The sequence below is a fragment of the Pteropus alecto genome, unplaced genomic scaffold (assembly GCF_000325575.1).
Source record: "Pteropus alecto unplaced genomic scaffold, ASM32557v1 scaffold85, whole genome shotgun sequence".
In the NCBI taxonomy this organism is placed as follows: domain Eukaryota; kingdom Metazoa; phylum Chordata; class Mammalia; order Chiroptera; family Pteropodidae; genus Pteropus; species Pteropus alecto.
Window position 1 is genome coordinate 296,447 of NW_006436280.1, and position 14,627 is coordinate 311,073.

The 14,627-nt window shown below is 33.1% G+C and overlaps 1 protein-coding gene and 1 pseudogene across 1 annotated transcript in view; one reads left to right on the forward strand and one right to left on the reverse strand.

Moving 5' to 3' along the window:
- Positions 1 to 14,627, reverse strand: part of SMARCA1 (SWI/SNF related, matrix associated, actin dependent regulator of chromatin, subfamily a, member 1) — an 84,531-nt gene that overhangs the window by 30,714 nt on the left and 39,190 nt on the right. The window contains 3 exon segments of the mRNA XM_006911764.3: positions 7,906 to 8,019; positions 8,285 to 8,395; positions 13,581 to 13,743. Coding sequence (XP_006911826.1) covers positions 7,906 to 8,019; positions 8,285 to 8,395; positions 13,581 to 13,743 — 388 coding nt within the window.
- LOC102883649 lies at positions 1,334 to 1,733 on the forward strand (annotated as a pseudogene).

The following is a 14,627-nucleotide window of genomic DNA, read 5'->3' on the forward strand; positions in this document are numbered from 1 at the left end:
GTAAAGAGGAGGACTAAATGCCCTATCTAGAGGACAGAAAGCCAAGGACACTCAATCAGAATGGCAAGAGATAAGATTCCAAGACTATAAAAATAATTGAAGGAGCATATGGGACACTATTAAGGGTCCAAATATCCATCTGATCGGCATAAGTGAAGAAAATCAAAATGTTGAACAGCTGTTTGAAGAAATAATGATGGAAACTTCCCTAACCTGGTGAAGGAAATGGACATAAAACCCCAGGAAGCTCAAAGAATTCCAAAAATCAGGGATCTAAAGAGGCCCACACCAAGATACATAATTAAAATGCCAAAGGTTAAATGCAAAGAAAGAATATTGAAAGCAGCAAGAGAAAAACAGATAGTTACTTATACAGGAACACCCATAAGACTGGCAGCTGATTTCTCAAAAGAAACTATGCAAGACAGAAGGGCTTGGCACAAAATATTCGACAGGATGAAGACCCGGGATCTACAACTAAGAATAATTTATCTAGCAAAGCTATCATTTAGAGTTTAAGGACAGATAAAGAGCTTTCTAGACAAAAATAAGCTGAAGGAATTTATCACCATGAAGCCAGTATTACAGGAAATGTTGGAGGGATTTCTTTAAGAACAAAAAACATGTATCAAAAACAGGAATAAAGAATGGTAACAACTACATTCCTATCAATAAGTACCTCAAATGGAAAAGAATTAAGTGATCCAACTAAAATAGTAGATGGATGAAAAGGAAAACAAGACCCCTACATGTTGCCTATAAGAGACTAACTTCAGATTAAAAGACAGACTAAAAGGAAGGGGATGGAAAAGAGATATTGCTTTAATGGACCGAGAAGGTATTTAAGTCAGAGAAAGATAAACACTATATTGAGGAATCTAAGGAATAAAAATAATAAACTAATCAAAAACAGACTCACAAATACAGTGGACAATTTGGTGATGGACAGAGGGGAGGGGCGTTTGGGGGGCTGTGAGAATGGGGTGAAGGGTTAAAAAAGTACAAATTAGTAGCTGACAGATGGACATGGAGATAGGGAGCACAGCATAGGGAATACAATTAGAATGAATACGTTGGCTAGCTGAAGGGTCAGGGGAGGGAGGGTGCAATTAGGGGGACCGTTTTACAAACTATATAGATGTCTAGCCAATGTACTGTATACTTGAAACTAATTAAAATAAATAAATTTAAAAAAATGAAATGTAGGCCCAAGCAGGGGTTACTGTCTCCACTAGGCCTGTCACTCAGTTTTTCTTCCCTTGTTCTCCTGCAGCTCCTGGGTAGGCGCTTGCACAGGGACTCAGTGCTGAGACTGTCTAGAGCCACAGGGAAAATGGAAAATTCACCATCACCATTGCCAGATGAGCAATTTATGGCTTTGCTCTTTTCTTGAGCTCCCAATATGGCTTCATACTATATCTCATATGGGCTTTTATTCCTGAATTTTGGCTAAACTCCTTAGGCTTAAGCTACTGGCCTCAAAAGTACCAAGCAGTTGCATTCTCTGTCTACCTCCTCATTACTATAGTAATCGGTTATATACTACTATTTGGAATAAACATGATGAGTACCTCTCCACTCAACTCCATTCATACCATCACAGACAACTACGCTAAAAACAATAGCAGAAGAAATACCAAGAAGAGGCCATCCCAGCATTAAGAGATATTTCTATTAGTGAAATAAACCAAATGTTCTTTCTTGTAGCCCAAGAACTTTACACTAAAAACTGAACTGTATGTAGACTAACATTTATTATGTTTTTGACATAATAACTTCGACCATAATTATCTCTCTTACGCATACTCAGTATTGAAATACTTTTTTAAAAAAATGTAAGCTGAACTTCTCTTAGATTAACTTCCATTAATATTGTAAATGTTCTCAAATATTAGTTATTAATTGACAGAATAAAATACTGTATTAAAAATGAAATGTAGCCCAGTGAAAAGCATGATTAAAAATAACTTTTTTCAATAGCTAAATTCAATTTTTAAATTATAGACATACCAGCAATTCCATTCCTAAGTATTTACCCAAAGAAATGAAACAAATCTACACAAAGACTTTTACACAAATGTTCACAGCAGCTTACTCGTAACAGCTAAAAACCAGAAGACAGGCCAGATGTCTATCAACAAGAGAATGGATAAGCAAACTGTGTTCTATGTTTATAATGGAACAGTACTCATCAATTAAAAAAAGGGTAAACTATTGATGATAACAAGAATCTCGAAAACAGTATGCTAAGTAAAAGAAGCCTTACACATATGTATGATTCCATTTACTTGAAATTGTAGAACAAAAAAAAATACTAATATATGCAGGAAAATAATATCGGAACAATGGTTATGTCCGGGGAACAGATATGGAAATTGACTGGGAACAGACACTCTCTGGGGTGACAGTAATGTTCTATATCTTTATAGGGGTTTCAGCTATGTCAAAGTACATCAAATGATACACCTAAGATTTATACATTTCACTGTATGTAAATTTTACCTTGAAAAAGAATCAAATAATATTGAACTCTGGCTAATGATATGCATGTTGAAGTGTTTCTGGGTGAAATATACTTATGTCTGCAACTTTAAAATGCATGAAAAAATAAGATGAATATCCATTTGATAGAAGGCTGGAGAACTGGACAAATAGATGATAAAACAAATACAGCAAGATATAAATTAGAAAATATATGTGGTGTGTACATGAGTGTTCATTGTACAATTATTTCAGCATTTTTGTATGTTTGAAATGTTTTCATAATAAAATATTTAGAAAAAATTACAGATATAGCTTTAAAAGTTTAATAGAACCCTGAAATTGCTGGTATGCAAAATTATTTTGGCTTCAAGTTTTAATTGAGAAAAACCTCTTTAATCTTAAAATATTTATCAAATATCTTCAAAATTTCTGTCCAACAAACCATATTTTAAAATGAAATATTTCATTTTATGAAATTTTTATGAAGCATTTAATTTTATGACAAAAAGTGGATAATATACCCATACAAAATAAACTCTTTTTTCCTATACAGATATCCCCAATACTAAAATTTTCCACCTTAAACTTCAATAAGAGCAAAATCAGAATATTATGTCATATCCACTACAGATTACTTCCATATCCACTGGTCATATTTTTAATACAGCAAAACTTTAGAATGATTTCATCAATGTCACGTTTACTATTTTAATTCTAGAAATTACTCATTTACATATAAAGTTTTATACTAGAAATAAGTCAAAATTCCTAAATTCCTGTATCTCCTCCTATAAAATAATCTTAATATTCATCATTTTTAAAAGCTATTCATTTTTTACCTCATGATGTTCTTATCGGCATTAAGCTTCCTGAAGTGATTTCAAAGTGCTATATAAAAGTTAAGTATACAAATTATAGACCAATAGTACTAAACAGATATCTCAAAAGTATTTCAGGTACTATTACTATATGTTTTACTGATGGCTCCACGCAACACTTGACATATAATATACAAAATACAAAATGTTATCTTTCAAAAGGAAACCCCTCGATTACTTCATGGATTTCTAGTCAGACCCTAAGGAATTTGTGATTAAGAGCTGTGTTCCATGGAGAAGTGAAGAACTTTTTTTGTTCTTGTTTCTTAAGAGTTTTATCAAGAATTTCATAGAAATATGGAATGCTAAAGTAAATGTGATGGCCCACAAAATGAAAGCAGTAACCTGAAATCAGCTCACTGTGTTTCAGTTCTACTATTGCAAAACAGGTGGCCCACAATGACACATTACTAAAACTCACAAAGATTATGGAACTTCCTCAATTTGTCAAATGTTTATATCCATCCCTAAAGAATTTTTTATTGAAGATAAATGTTAGAATGTTCTACAGCTTTATTCACCTTCAAATATGGCAAAACTCTTTCACTCCAGGTCTTAGATTCAATGGAATTTCTAAATACTCTGGATTTTTTTTTTATTCTGCAATTGAAAATTCAATTAAGTCATCTCTTCCAATATAAAGATTTTAGTGAACTAATGATTAAATGCATTAAGTAACTCCTTTAAGTTGCAAGAGCAATAAAGTTTTTGAATGTCTTACCTGCAACAAGGTCGAAGCTTAGAAGGGAGAACTGGCATATGCACTGCTATCTACCAAGTGGTTAGGGCAAAACAACCAATACTTCTTGCACCCTCGAATAAAACAAAACTACAGATCTTATCAGCAATACTGCTGTGACCTTGTTGTGCTGAAAATGGGGGATGGGAACCAAATACAAAATAAAAATGCAAATAAACAGGCCTTCAGGAAAAATGCTCTTTCCCAACTGCTTCAAAAGTATTGAGCCCCTCACTACAGGGGACTCAAAATGGTACTGTGCACCACAGGGTCCTCAGATATAGACAACACCTCTCTGTCCTAGGTTAATAATCATTCAAGCAGAAATGAGGAAGAGGGTCCCTTTTTGAGAACCTAACTGTACATAGAGAATACTAGGTAACTGTACTACAGTGGTTCTGTTCATCTGAGAATAAACTATTGCTCCATTCATTTGTGGCTCTGGTGAGTTTTCTGGAGATATGTGGGGGGTGGAGATCAGTGCTAGATATCTGTGAGAAGACAGTTTAACAGTTATCACATAATCTTTGAAAGGAAACTTTTGCAGATGATTAACATGCCGTGCTCTTCTATCTGTACTCTAAACTCAAACGTACAATCTACCCAATTAAAGTACCCACCTTAACTCAGGTCTGCAGCTTCTGGTAAAAAATTGAAGAGACAAGGTTCAGAGAAAACTAACATCCAGAATGTATTATTTGTCTTATAAATCCTTGGCTAAACATGCATCCAGAGGATCAAGGCAAGTCTAAGAAGATACAGAGGTAATCCAGATGGGGCTGAAGAGAGTACAGGCTAGGAGTAGAATGGCAAGGAATCGATTCTCACTCCTCCTCCACCACCACAACCACCACACTCTAAGCCACCACTATCTTCTCTCACCTTCACCATTCTCTGTGTCACAGCCACAGTAATCTCTGAAAAATGTAAATCTGATCATACTCGACCACTTATAAGTTGATCTTTAGCAAACTACTCAGGGCAAATTACTCAACCTCTCTGTGCCTCAGTTTCCTCATCTATAAAATAGGGATGTAGTTCCAGGGCTGTTATGAAGATAACGAGCTAATCCTTTTAAATAACTTGGAACAGTAAGCACCATAAGTAAGGACTAAATAAGTAGTCACTATTATTATTTCACCACGCACCTATCCCTCTGTCTTAAAAACATCTCGGTGGTTTTTCCTTTGCTCTAAAGCTAAAGTTCAACCTCATTAATATGACCTATAATGGCTCCACACAATCTCACCTGCTCACCAGCTGCATCTCAAGTCACTCTCCTCCCTCACTACTCCTTGGCAACACTGGCCTTTCAGTTTCTAAAGAGACAATCTTCCTTCTAACTGACTGCAACACCCTTGTACCTGTGTTAAGCTCTTCTCACCCACACCACTTGGCTAATTCCTGTGCATCTCTCTGATTTCAGCTTAAATGACACTTCCTTAGGAACCACTACCTTGATCTCAATGTCCACATTAGATGCCCATGTTATGCTCCCTTATAGCGCCCTTTATAAGTACAAAAACACACAAATAACAATGTCATTACTCTGTTATCTGCTTAACGTCTGTCTCCATTAGAACATAAGTTCCATGCACTGAGATACCTTGTCTCTTACTCACCACTTTATCCCCAGTGGTTGGCATAGGACCTGACATAGAGGTTTACTCAATAAGTATGTAATAAATGAAAAAAAAAAGTCCTCCTTTTGCTCATTCTCCCTCTCCTGTCACTTCTTTCTGAGAGGTGAGGAAAATAATAAGGTGCTACATCATGGATTCCATGCCATCTTCCCATCTGCTCATTCATTCCTTTCCTTTTTTATATTTCCCTCCTTCCTATCACCCTTCACAGTTGCCCCTTCATTCCTCCCTCTTCTAAGTTTTCCTCTCTCCTTCCATCTCCCTCAGTTGGCCACCACCCAGCCAGTCATTGTAAGACCTCACTCCTAATCACAAATTGCCTGTAATTAAATGCACTGTTTACATTAAAACCAGAGCTGTGGCAAGAATGTGGTGGACACTGTATTATCACAGGGAACAGAATTTCAGTATCTGTACAAAGAAGGAGTATAGGCAGTTCTATTAGCAGAGATATTTTTTCTTATTACAGCTACTTGACTGCTACTTGGCTCACCTCCCAAACGACATGTCACACCACTGTAAACACAGTCCTTATTTAGGGCTACAGGAAAAAGCAGGTTATGTCACATGCAAAAATAGCCCAGAATGTCTGAGTGGAAAGAGCACAGCATTTGAACATTGAGAACCTGAGTTTGAGACCAGCACCCTTGGCAACTCTTTTAGTTATGTGACCTTGGACAAGCCACGGAACCTCTCTGAACTTCAGTTTCCTCACTCCTATTATATAGAGGTGATAGCATCTATCTCAGGATTATTGGAAATGAAATAAAGTATATGGTAAAACATTCTGTAAGTTATAAAATGCTATACACAGATATTTGGTTGGTTACTGAGGTCTAACTTTTCAATTAATTTTTCTTTCAAGTCACACTAATAACAGTCAATATAAGTAACAAAAAATAATGATCTAAACCTAAAGTTTTTATCACCCTTAGTGGGATAATATATGTTCGTTTAAATCTTGTGAAATCTTAGAAATCACTTTATTAATTTTACTTCTTTTATTCTACATTGTGTTTCTTCTGGCATATCATTATTTTTCACTTTCTTTGAAACCATTTTATTATCCCTGGTCTGAATGTTCGACCATGGTTACTCTTCTACGACTTTCTAAGAAAGACTTTATCCAGTCCTGTTGGTCTAATACATTTAAATTTAATTATATTTCCCTAAATAACTACTTATATTCACCTTAAGTTTCTTGTTCCTATTTACATATATTTAAACTTTGGTACATAAATATCAAGCAAAGTTTTTTTGCTCTTTCAAACGGCAATGCTCCCACTCTGGACTAACTGCAGAAACACTCTAGAGATCCACTCTAGCTCCAAAATATAAACTAACTAAATAGCTTACATACATGGAGCTTTTCTAGGCACATTATAGCATTTAACCAAAATAACTGGTTATAGTTCCACTTGTGTTAATGGTTCATAAAATAAATTTTAAAACACAGCTTCCAATTCATAAAACTAAAAACTTTATAAAATTACAAGTGTTCTCATTTGTATAATTTTGTTTATACTATTGATTATTATACTTTTGGTCACTGGGAAGTCAATTTCAACATATAAAAATAACCTGGTGTGCTTAATCTCTCAATGTGATAGCTTTAGTATGACAAACATTAAATTTCACTCACAAAAATGGGTTCCTATCCACTTATATAAGAATTTTGAATTCTAAAAGATCATTTTAAAATTATATAATTCATTATTATGTTTATCATTAACATCTAAGTGACCATAGTCTACTAACCACCAATGGGGCTTTCATCAACCTTGAGCAATAAACACAAAAATTTCTTGTTCATTAAGGAAAATGATTGAAAGTTCCTATCATCTATCAGACATTTGCTTCTAACTAACCACACATCCATTGTTTTTTCTACACATTCTTTAACCACTTGCACACTAGCATTATTAAAATTATTTTGAAACATTAGATAATTCTCCATTAAGCCTACGTAGTGATAATCCTATTAGTGATTTGGTAGCTTAATGCATTGCTTCTAGTTAAATTTCCTCTTTGGTTTTAAAAATACCATATTTTGATTTACTCTTACATTCTCACATTAAAATGAACACCTTCTAGTCTAGCTTAATGGATTATGTTAGCTTAAAAGATTACATTATACTAATCTAAAAAACTGAAAATTTACCTTATAGCCTATTGTCTTCCTATAATAAAGAATTTCCTTTTCCAGGAGCTCAAATAAACGTGGTGGGAAAAATTGAAAATCCTGAACATTTGGCTGTTTTGGAGGTCGTGGAGCCTGTGGGGGGGAAATGCAGTACATATATACGTTTTCAGTATATGAAGTGAACATACTTATACCATTTTTTTTTATACATAGAAAAAATAAATACAACGAAATCCATTTAAGCGGCTGGGCCATATCAAGTACTTTTCTGTATTGTTGTTATATTTTAAGGACTATGATTTAGCACTAATATAAGTAAATCTGAATCACAGACTATGTTACAAGAGAAACCTGCTATAAGATATAAAAAAAAAAATGGCCTCATACTGTTTTTTACCTTCGGAACCTTTGGCTCACTGACACGTAAAGCCTCTCTAAAGTATGCATCCACTGCGTAGTTTGCTTTGCGTTCTCGTTTAGGAGGTTCAATCCATTCCACCATCCCAAGCTATACATAACAAACAAGAATGAGGAGTTTAATTACTCCAAACTGTTTTATAAAAATCAAGCATATCAAGGTTGCAGGAGCATGAGAAAACCAAAGCCATTAGGAAGAATTAAAATTTGCTTTTTTTATAAGTCACAATTACACATTCCAAGTTCCAAAACCTTGCCCTGTATACCAAGGTTAAATGCAAAGATGGTTTTCTTTTTTTAAGTAAGTTTAAAACGTAGTTCTACCTTAGTAATTGAGAAGAATTTGCACAATCTGGTTAGATTTTATGCCTAACAAATAAATAATATATAATGTAGAGGGAACACTAAGATTGATTCTGGTAACTGTTAAGTGTATGAATTAGGAAATAGCTGAAAGGGATAAGTTATAAATATCAACATTACAGGCATATATCCCTTCAAATCAAAAGAAATTTTTAAATGAATCCTCTTGGTAAAGAACTATGAAAAAAGTCAGTGAAATCAGAAAGACTTAAATTTAAAACCAGGTTCTGTCACTTTATCAGTTGTATAACTTTAGGGAAATGATTTTCCCCATCTGTAAAATAGAAATAATAATACCTACCTTGAAGATGAAATGTTACCATATATGTGAAAGCATTAGGTAAACTGCCAAGAGTTAAATGTAAGTTATTATTAAACATCCAAAGTGGGGTGAACGATTTGGTAGCAATACAAAACTTCACCCAGCTAGAAAAAACAATTTAAAAATCAACAGACAAAATTGACAATACAAAGTTCTGGAGTCTGTAGGAATGGTTTTCTAGTTGATATTTTTCTTGATTTCACAGTACCCACCTAGCCTAGTGCCTTCGCAGAAGAGATTAATGACCTAAAAAAAGAACATTAATCTACAAATAATTGTCCCATTCTATTTGACCTTATCTAAGGGTTGAGATCCAACCTTAGATTCATATTTTAAGAGTAGACGATAAACTAAGGTGACTAGAATGCTTACAGATCTACAAACTCTCACAGTGTCTAGAGAAGTAAAGACTAAAGAGACGAAATGGTGGCATCCACATATGTAAAAGTCTATCAAGTAGAAAAGAACAGTTTTTTGTTGATCCATAAGATTAAAACCAATGTGGAAAGGCACAGGAAAGTAGTTTGCTACTCAATACAATTTAACAAATATGTCTTAAGTACCTATTGTATTATTTGCAAGTCATTGTCAAGGATACAAAGAAGAATAAAACAATCTCTTTCATCAAGGAGCTTATAAGTCAAATAAGAAATTTTCTGAGAACCAGAGAATATAAAACAGTTAAATTAACTATCCTGAGAGAAGTAGGATTCCCAGCATGACTGCATTTAAAGGCTGGATAACTGTCCTAGATCCTATAATGGGATTTCTTAATTACAAAAATGATTAGACTAAATAACCTTTAAGGTTTCTTTTAACTCTAAAAACTATAAAATATGCATAGTATAATGTGAGTTTATGTAAAATGAGAAATACCCAGAGCAGTGAAATAAGTTTTCTTTTCTTTTCCCCCTCAGATGGATTAATGCAGATGATAGTAATATTTTATAAATAACCAATATTTTATTTGTCGCATTTGGGGTGAAGAAATCAATAATAATTTAAATTAACTTTCTAAAAGTAATGCACTTGGCCATTTAACCTATATTTGCTTGAAGGCCTAGGTATTCAAATTTGAAATAAGCATTAAAGACTAATTCCTGAACTTTCAAAAACAATAAAACACGCTAAATTCATTTGTTTTATATGAGTATGTTAATATAAACTTATTCAGGTTCATTTATTCAGGATCAATGTCAGTCATTATGACAATTTACTACTTATGACTGTAAAGTAATGCAATTGGTTCAACAAATCATATATGAAAATCACTTCACTATGTAATTCTCATGATTTATGTATAAACAACATTTTTGCAGGTTTTTGATTCTCTTCAAAGGATAATATAAACCTATTTTAAGAACCTATCTAGGAAATATGAAAAGATAGAAAAAATATAATCTCAACTTAGAATATTCAGAAAAAAATTCTGATTTGTCAGATATTCAATTATAAAAATACAAGTCATCATTACTATTATTAAAATTTCTGTCTACATCATTATTTTCCTAGAATTAGAAGCACAGAAAAACTGGTTATATTAGATATAGATAAATATTTTACTAAGTCTAATTTTCTTCTAATAATATAGATAAGAAGTTCCCCTGATATTTAGACTCTTCACTGTTTAATATTTTTCCACTTTATAAAACACTCTTAATACCAGTATGCCCACAGGAATAACTGTAAATTTTATAAAATTCATATCACATAATGAGATCTAAAATGCATATTAGGAAGGCAATTTCCAGCCTGTGCATGCAGGCCATCACCTCCATCTCATCAACATAAAATGTAAACAGTCAGAATTAAGGTTATAGATATAACTAGATAGACTTAAGTCAAGACACTAAAATCTACCAAAAATAATAATAATAATAATAATAGCAACAAAGCATTGTCAGCATACCAGTTGCACTGCAAACTAAAATGGCTCACCTCTCATTTCTTCAGTAAAATCAAATCTGTAACGTATATTTTTATTTTAGTAAAATTCATTTCTGTGAGTTAAAAAATATAACGGCTTTATAAAATAATTTGAGCAACAAAATGACAGACTTGTATTATAACAAAAAGTAAAATAATGATCGATGAGTCCATGTTAATATAAATAAGTATGTAAATGAAAAGAGACAGCTCTTCCTTACAGAAAAAATCCCAGTTAATTAATGCATAGATGGAATAAAGGAAATAAAAAAAATTAACATTAGGCAAACACCACAATAATAACTGTTGAAGGCAAACTCCACCAATAGATGCTAAAATCAGTGGGTAAAAGTTTGAGGAGTATCTCCCCCAAGATACTTATTATAAAAAGAAAAATTATAACCCCGCAGCAGAGAACCCAGCAGACAACACTTCAACAAAGTAATCAAGGTTAATATCGCCAGTAATAAGATAGAGCAACACCATATGTTCCCCTAGTATGATGCACTAAAAAGGACATAACATCCCCTCTATAGCATTCTTGTCAAAAATGCAAAGTTTTAATCAAATCATGGGAAAATGTTAGACAAATCCAAAGTGAGACACAAACTACAAAATAACTGAATACTAATACTCTTCTAAAGTGTCAAGGTCATGAAAGACAAAGAAAAACTGAGAACTATTAGAGATTAGAAGAGACTAAGGAGACACAGCAACAAAAATGCAATGTGGATCGAAAATGAGAAGACAAGCCACAGAATGGAAGAAAATCTTTGCAAAAGATACATCTGATAAAGGGCTGTTATCCAAAATACACAAATAACTCTTAAAACTGAACAATAAGAAAACAACCAACCTGATTATAAAATGAGCAAAAACCTGAACAGACACATCCCCACATGGCAAATAAGCAAATAAAAAAATGTTCCATATCAGATATGTCATCAAGGGAATGCAAATTAAAATTAGATACCCATACACGCCTATTAGAATGGCAAAAATCCAGAACACTGACAACACTAAATACTGATGAGGATGTGGACCAGCAGGAACTCTCATCCATTGCTCAAAGTAATTCAAAATGATATGGCCACTTTGGAAGACAGGTTGGCAATTTCTTATAAAACTAAACGTAGACTTACCATACGATCCAGCAATCATTTTCCTTGTGTATTAACTCAAAGGAGTTGAAAATCTATGTCCACACAAAAACCTGCACATGGATGTTTATGGTAGCTTTATTTAATTATAAATATGCCAAAACTTGAAAGCAACCAGGATGTCCTTCAGTAGATGAATGAATAAACTGTAGTACATCCAGACAACAAAATATTACTCAGCACTAAAAAGATAAGCAATCAAGCCATGTAAAGATATGAAGAACCCTTAAATGCATATTGCTAAGTAAAAGAAGTCTATCTGGAAAGGCTAGATACTGCATGATTCCAACTATATGATATTCTGGAAAAGGCAAAACAATGGAGAAAGTACAAAGATCAGTTGTTGCAGAAGGTGAAGGTAAGGTGGGATGAACAGGTAGCACACAGAGGATTTTTAGATCAGTGAAACTATTCTGTATAATACTGTAATAGTACATACATGTCACTTATACATTTATCCAAACTCATAGAATATACAACACCAAAAGTAAACCCTAATGCAAATGATGGACTTTGAATGATAATTATATATCAATGTAGGTTCCACAGGTACCACTCTGGTGGTGGATGTTGATAGTGGAAGGGGCTGTGTTTATGTGAGGGCAGGAAGAATATAGGAACTCTATTTTCTGCTGGATTTTGCTGTAAACCTAAAACTGCTCTTAAAAATAAGAATCTGTTTTTCAAAAAATGAAATTTGGGGTTCTGAACCATATCCCCTGGAACAGGGAAGGACATTAGGGAAAAATGTGTTAATTTTCTGGATTTGATCACTATACTATGATTATGTAAGTTGTTAACAATAGGGAAAGCTCAGTGAAAGATATATATGAACTCTGTACTATTTTTTTTCAATAAAGTCTAAAGTCACTTCAAAATAAAGTTTTAAAAATTATAGCTACAAATTTAATTAAAACAACCAAAATAAATAAAACTCATTTCTTCATAGGACCATTGCCGTCCATGCAGTATGTTACAAGGCATTACTTCATAAATGAGACCACATTTACAAAGTCTTAGCATTTAAGTAACTATGTCAATAACATCATTACTAATATAGTTATTAAGTACCACACATTGTTCTAATTACTTTAGGAATATTAACTCATTTCATCATCAGAATCATTCTATGATCTATGATGTAATTACTATAACTTTCACGTGATAAATGAGAAAACCAAGTATCTAAAGTCAATTTATTAGTGATAGATTTGGGGATTCAGTTTCAGAATCCAGGAACTCAACTACAACCCTATACTGCTTCTCAAAACAAAAGTAATAGTCATAGCAGCAATAGCAGCAAAAATGATAATGACAATGACAGTGATGATAATAAACCAGTAAAATATATTAAAGATATAGCCCTTTACATGAGATCTTTTGACCTACATCAAATTTCACTCTATAGCAAAGTACTGTAATAGGTAAGTGCCAGTGTTTTTTTTATAACTGTTATGAGGAGAAATGCTAATTTGAGAGTCTAATGGTTGAGGATAAAAAGTTACCTTCTGTTTTTCTCTGTAATCTTCTCCTTCGAACTTGTACAAACTTTGTTCAGTGTCCATTCTAAAATTTCTCAGAGAAGACTCTCCCATTTTCTGCAAGCGTTCATTCATCTCTGCAGTCTAAAGTTGAATGTATTGAAATGAGAAAATTATCACTGAATTACTTATAAATATCTGAGTATTCCCTATCTTTTCAAAAGTCAGATTTGACATGACATATCCAATCTGTTAATTTACAAGGGAAGAATGCAATGCTAACATCAAACCTGAATATAAATTTAACTTGCCCGGAGAATTTTAAGTACTGAAATGGTTCATTCCAAAGTAGTCTTCACTTAGGCTTTCTTTAAAATCTTTTATCATTTAATATGCAGCCATATTATAATTCCTATTACATAATTTTAATGGGTCAAATAGCTAATGCTGAAATAAAATAAATGCCAACTTGGATTAAACAATCATTTTGTATATATGAAACATACTAAAACAAGATTACTCAAAATTCAAGATATGATCTCAGATACATGAAAAGATGCTCAACAATACTAATCATCAAGGAAATGCTAATCAAAACCACAATGACATATCATCTCACACCAGTAAGAACGGCTATTATCAGCAAGACCGGAAATGACAACTATTGGTGAGGATGCAAAGTGGTGCAGTCACCATGGAAAACAGTGTAGAAGTTCCTCAAAACAATAAAAATAAAACTATCACATGATCCAGCAATTCCATTTCTGGGTAATTCTCTGAAGGAAACAAAGACAATAACTCAAAACGATGACTGCACCCCCATGTTCACTGCAGCATTATTTACAATACTCAAGACATGGAAACAAGCTAAGTGCTCATTGATGGATGAATAGATAAAGAAAATGCTACATACACACACACATATGTATATGTGTATATGTATGTGTGTATATATACATACATATATACATATACACACATATATACATATACACACATTTTTTCATTCTGAGGAGGAAGAGAAAAATGTATGTAATAATCATATTGAAATTTGGAATATCATATACAATC